At 38.3% G+C, this 6,025-nt stretch overlaps 1 protein-coding gene across 1 annotated transcript in view; it reads left to right on the top strand.

The window, feature by feature from the left end:
• LOC118335676 (IgGFc-binding protein-like) overlaps nt 1-6,025 on the top strand; it is a 54,035-nt gene that overhangs the window by 44,184 nt on the left and 3,826 nt on the right. The window contains exon 31 of the mRNA XM_035672102.1: nt 4,880-5,169. Coding sequence (XP_035527995.1) covers nt 4,880-5,169 — 290 coding nt within the window. The remainder of the gene's footprint in view (nt 1-4,879; nt 5,170-6,025) is intronic.

Genomic DNA, 6,025 nt, shown 5'->3' with positions numbered 1-6,025 from the left:
TTTTTTATTAATGCAGTTTTTAATATGCTGTGCATTAGTTAAGGTTGTGTTTACATATTCTTAATCTTTTGAAGCTCATTTTATTTATGGTGAAGGCAGGGAATCACCATTTTTTCCTTTCCCCCCTTTAGTTTAATCTTGTCACATGATAATATTAGACTGTTGGTTTTGTTGAGATACCAGTCGGAAATTTATTAAGGTAGATGTATTAAAGTTAAAACTAAACGCAAAATATCCAGCTGTCAATTTGGTTCACCAGTCCTGTGAAGTCATTGTTTCATCCACACCTCTCATAAAGGCATTTGCTTCTAAAGGAGACGAGAAAGTCATGAAAAAATCTTCAACTGGACTTGGAATGCTTATTCTCTTACTAAACCTTTTTTTTTTTGTCAGGGTGTGTGTCAAGGAGACTGGGCTGTGGCTGTAACCATGATGGCCAATATACCTTGCCCGGTGGGTGTTCCTGGGCTGACACAAAGTGTGACAAGAAGTGTGTGTGGTGTATGCAGCAACACACAAAAGGTTGCAATGGAGCGGACTGCCTGTCGAAACGCGGAGCAGATATGCAGTGTCCATAGGATTGGAGTCCGAGGCTGTTACCCAAATCAGCTTTTAAGATTGCACTGCACGCGGAGATCCAACACTTCTACACCTTTGATGAACGCAAAGTTTGACTTTCAGGGCAACTCGTGTCTACCAAGCTGGGCCAGTGTGTGTGGAAATAGCAACGGTCTGACGCACTTTGATGTGAGGCTGAACTATGCACCAGACTTTTTTTTGGGATTGCATTGCAATTTTTTCACAAAATTTGAAGGCAAACTTATTATTAGAACTAAATAACTACAGATAGTCATAAAGTTACTTCCACTGTGTGATTATTGCCATAGTGTCCATTATTCTGAGATTGAATTTCAAGCTTTTTTGGAGTGGAAAACAGAAAAAGTATAAATATTTTCATTTTAGAGCAATAAAAAGATTGGAGCAAACGGTGCTGATGAATTGAAACATAATTTTGATAAAAACTATTAATATGTTTGGTCAACAATGAACTTTTTTTTAAACAGCTTTTATCCAGCCCAGCACAGAACAAAGGCACCTAAGGTTTGCGATAGTGAAAGGGGGTAATAAGTCAAAAAACAGAAAATATTAATAATAATCAAAAATCAAATGTATTGGTCTCCTTCATTCCTTCCATGTCCTCTACTATCCTTCTGCTCTTCCCCTTTATCCTCTTGCCCCTCTCCTGCTCTATCTGTCTCTAATCTGTTTTTTGGTGAATTGTAGGGGAAACCTGGAAATAACACGTGGCAACCAAAAAGAGGTGTCATACCTAAAGTGGTGAACTGTTTAAGTCTATCGGCAACACCTAACCACACTTTTCACTGGACTATCCAGGGCAAATACTGGTGAAAACAGCATACAAAAACAAATGCACACACCCATACTTGGAGTGGTTGGAAAAAGAGTCAGCCACTACCAAAGCACATTTATGTTGGTGGCGTGTCCTGTATAATGCTCATTGCTTCATTTGCATTAATCCATGAATTGAATTGAATTGAATTGAAAGTGGATCACAAATGAGATATCATGAAGGCATGTCCCTTACAACAACCTATGAGGTTTCATACTTAGCTATGGTGTAGATGGTTGAGACATACACCATTCAGCCAATAACATTTATGTAACTACAGCAGCCCTGGAATTAAAATACAATTATGTGCACACATTTTACAATGACTGTTGACAGTTATTTATATAATATTTTGCTTGCCTCTCTCAATGTGTGTGTGTGTGTGGGTGTGTGTGTGTTTGTCTGTAAGGTAGGATGGGCTTGAAAAATTCTCTACCAGTTCTCATCCAATTCAATCACTGGTCCAGGGTTTATCACGACACAGAAATGGCTTGTCCTTGAGACAGAAATTTCCTTAAGGGTATTAAACACACACATCCACATATACAGTATACCTTATTTGGGTGCATGCAACCCAAACTACATTCCTTATTCTTTTGCCACTACCTTGGTCTTAACTTAACTTGATTAGTATCCAGTAATATTTTTTTAAACAGAGTGTATTTAAAATGGACTTTGATCTGAGAAAGTCTCTGACTTTTACAGTCACATAATTGCCTCCAAATAGTTGCATAACTCCTGTTCTTTTTGTACACGCCCTGAACTACAATGGAGTGTACAAAAGGGGGCTGACAGTTTACATAATGATGATTAGAAGGTAAAACTCCAGCAACACTTCTAGTTAAAGGTGGGCTCAGTTGTTCTGGGGTGTCATTCCAGGTCGTCGCTTTCGGTTATGGTAAGCAGGAAGAAACAAAGCTGAGTGGGTCAGGAGCGAGCCATAACCACCAAACAGGTGCTGCCACATTGTCAAAGTATCTCTACTTAATAACAATCTTAAGCACAACCCAGTCAGCCTTTGACGACCTGGAATGCATAACTCAATGATCAATTACTTTTATTCAGAGACTGACCCTACCTTCAAACCAGGGATCAAATTGGATTTTTATGTTAATTTGATATTATTATTATTATTTAAGAATATTATTACTACAGTTACTGGTGTCGCTGCTCGCTGTCCCCCCATCGTTGGCTGCTTCATCGTCATTGACATTACTATTAAATGTAAATTGTTGCTATTGTTGGTTTGCTGTACATCTGTTCTGTCTCTCTTCTGTTTCTCTCTCTCTCTCTCTTTCTCTCTCTCTTTCTCTGTCTTCTTTTCTCTTCCCAACTGGTCAAGACGACGACCGACCCACCTAGAGCCGGGTCTGTCTAGGTTTCTGCTTCTTAAAAGCGCAGTTTTTCCTTGCCCCGTCGCCAGTGGCCTTCATGGTCTGGTACTGTTTGGGTCCTCTGTAAATGTTAAAAAAGGAGTTCAGGTCCTAGCACTTGCTCTATTGAAGTATGCCAAGATTGGCGCTATATACAAATAAAATTGAATTGAAATTGGAATTGAATTATGATGGAGCTGTGCAGTTTCAAGCGTTGGCATGGATTTTTGCTGAGAGATTTCAATACATGCTAGCTTGGTTTGACAGTTTTAACTTAAACAATAATTTTGAAGCTAGCCTTAATGTAACAGCTATACCAAAGAGCCTTTGAGTAATTCGGAAGACCTAGAAAGGGCCTATTCAAAGTAACAGGGTCCAATTTACCATTTACCATTTACTTTTCTGAAAAACTTGAGGAATCTCCCAGTCAATGAAGTATTTTCCTTTCCTCGTGTTCTTTGCTTTGTCTCTCGGTCAGTTACATAGTCTGTGTCAGTTCAGTGTATAATTCGCTTTTTCTTCTGACTTTCTATCTTTATTTATTATCTATTCATTCTGTTTTTAATTAACTATTTTTTTATATATTTACTTATCTTGCACTTAAATACCTGACTTCCAGCAGTCCTACAATACATCCAGGAACAATACTCCATATGAAATATGTATGTTTTATGTATGTATGTTATGTAATAGTGTATATGTATGGTTGTTAGATGCTTGTGGGAAAACCGGGTGGAGGAGCGGGTCTGTGTTTTTATCAGCTTAGAAAATAAAGTTTAAAATACTGTTGTCTATTGAAGCTGTGAATTATGTCCCAGCAGCTGGGCTTTTACATTTAATTCGCATACACATGGTCTGGAGACTATACTACTACTAAATCCAGTGTTCTGGTCAGTGATGTGTTTTTTGCCCTTAAATACTGCTAATATGTTTCACCTTGAAACCTTTACACTTTTATAGAAGTTCTCTTATATTAAACACTGTTTTAAGGTCTCCTTTTGACTTTCGCGAGTGCAGTCGAGGGTGGAGCTGGCATGCTAAGTATATCAAAATACACCTGTGGGTTCTGTGGGAAACTTAATTGATGATTCCTGCTGATGACCTATGCTGCCCAAACTGGACAGCCTGGCTTCCAATGCCAATGAGCTTCGGAGTGAGCAGTGGCCTGGCAAACCGTAAAGGGCTCTCCCTGAGTGGTAAGCACGATAATAGTGTTATTTATCTTTATATTGTGCTGTGCATGGTTAGTCTGATGGCAATCTTACCTAGGCTAATGTATAACATTTTAGTAACACTTTTTATAAATTTTAATAAATTCTTAAAATGCTACTGAACTCAAAGTTATATCTTAGTGTATGCACTACAAGAACTTGTACCCATATTTCCACAACTGTAACCCTAGTGCTAAGTTTTGGCTGGTGGACACGTTTTGCTTTTTCACGGGCTAGGGAGAGCCTTATAAATCTTACATAAGGCTAAGCTAGCTGGCTAGCTAGCATAGCTGTTGGGTGGACTAACATTACCCCAAAGCAAGCATGGCTAACTTATTTCTCACATCAATGTTACTAAACCTCAACACTACATAATGTTAAATTAATACCTTCAAAATAACATAATTAATAATAACTAACCTCAACATACATTAACGTTACAAACATTATATAACTAACCTACAAACAATAACATTAATGTTACAAACATTAATATAACTAACCTCAAACATAACATTAATGTTACAAACGGCTATGCTTGCTTGGGTTATGTTAGCTGAGCCGGTTCTTTGCCTGTCGAAATCCAACATAAAAAGAACTGGTTCAAGATTAGGCACCAGCTCTGAACCACTGCCTTGGTGGATACGGGGTAAGTGTCAGTGAATTACCTACAATTTAGATTTTTATAGCCTCACCCGGTGCATATTATGTAGGCAAAATTAGATTCATTTGCACATTGTTTTATGTGATTTGTTATCACATAGTGTAGTTTTAAAGACATTGCAAGTTGTGTTCAAAATATCTTTCACACCAGCTGTTTAAAGAAACAAACATGACTGTAATGTATAATGCTTTTAATAATATTGATGTTTTCCTGCTGCCAGGTAAAGACTGTGCTCAGCCTCTCCCTCCTGACTTCACACCACCAAGCTACACATCAGTTTGTGATGTTATAACAGCAAAGGATGGACCCCTGGCTGACTGTGTTGGCCGAGTAGATTCCAGGCAGTACCACGACGACTGTATCTATGACATGGTGTTTAATGATGACAAACAGAAAGCAGCTTGTGACATCATCAGCGACTATGTGGAAGATTGTCAGAGAAAAGGAGGCTGTGTGAAGTCATGGAGGACGAGACACTTCTGTTGTAAGTGCTTTGTAAATGTGTATTTGGTAGGTTTTTGTCATGCTCTGTCATAGATAATGTGATTATGTTGGGGAAAGGGGGGTGACTTAAACTGTAGATTTAAAAAAGTAATTGCATTGCACTGAGAGTGTGTCTGCTTGTGTGGCTGCTGCAGAGCTGCTGCTGCCCCACTGGAACCCTACTTTAAAATACCAAAACTATCCTCTTTGAAACACTTCCCTCTGGCAGTAGGTCTAGTCTATCAGGACCAAAACTTCACGCCACAAGAACAGTTTCTTTCCGTCTGCAGCTGGCCTCACAAACAAGGCCTGGAACCCCCACTGACACTGACTCTTAAACCCACCCTATATATATGCATTACATTAATGCACTCCCATTGGTTTTTCTATCCTGCACATTGTAAATATATTTCCTGTACAGTTTGGATCTTTCTATCTTTATCCTATCTTTACATTTTTAAAAGGTTTTATTTTGTGTGATTTTTATGCACCAATGCATCAAGACAAATTCCTTGTATGTGTAAAAACGTACTTGGCAATAAACCCGATTCTGATTCTGATCCCTTTAATTTCTAAATACTTAATATGTACATAGAGCTATCATGGCATTTTGGCAACATGTTTTCTACTCCCCTGCTGCCGTCCATCCTGGATTGTTTGTGAACAGAAAACCTATTGTCTATTGTTGCCTCAGCTCGTGGAACACATATGTCTTAATATTTAGTATTATCATTTTATTACACACCATGTTTCGTTCAGAAACAGTCTATTTTGTAAGTCAGAGCCACTGTGTGTAGAATTTGAAATCTGAAAATGCTCAAGGACAACTATATACTATGTTGCAACAGCCATTTGAAAACTACAGTAAGTTACACATTACTGT

The sequence above is a fragment of the Morone saxatilis genome, unplaced genomic scaffold (genome assembly GCF_004916995.1).
Source record: "Morone saxatilis isolate NCDOM2014 unplaced genomic scaffold, NCSU_SB_2.0 Contig24, whole genome shotgun sequence".
Classification (NCBI taxonomy): domain Eukaryota; kingdom Metazoa; phylum Chordata; class Actinopteri; family Moronidae; genus Morone; species Morone saxatilis.
The sequence above is the reverse complement of the archived record's forward strand: the minus strand, read 5'-3'. Positions and strand labels throughout refer to the sequence as shown.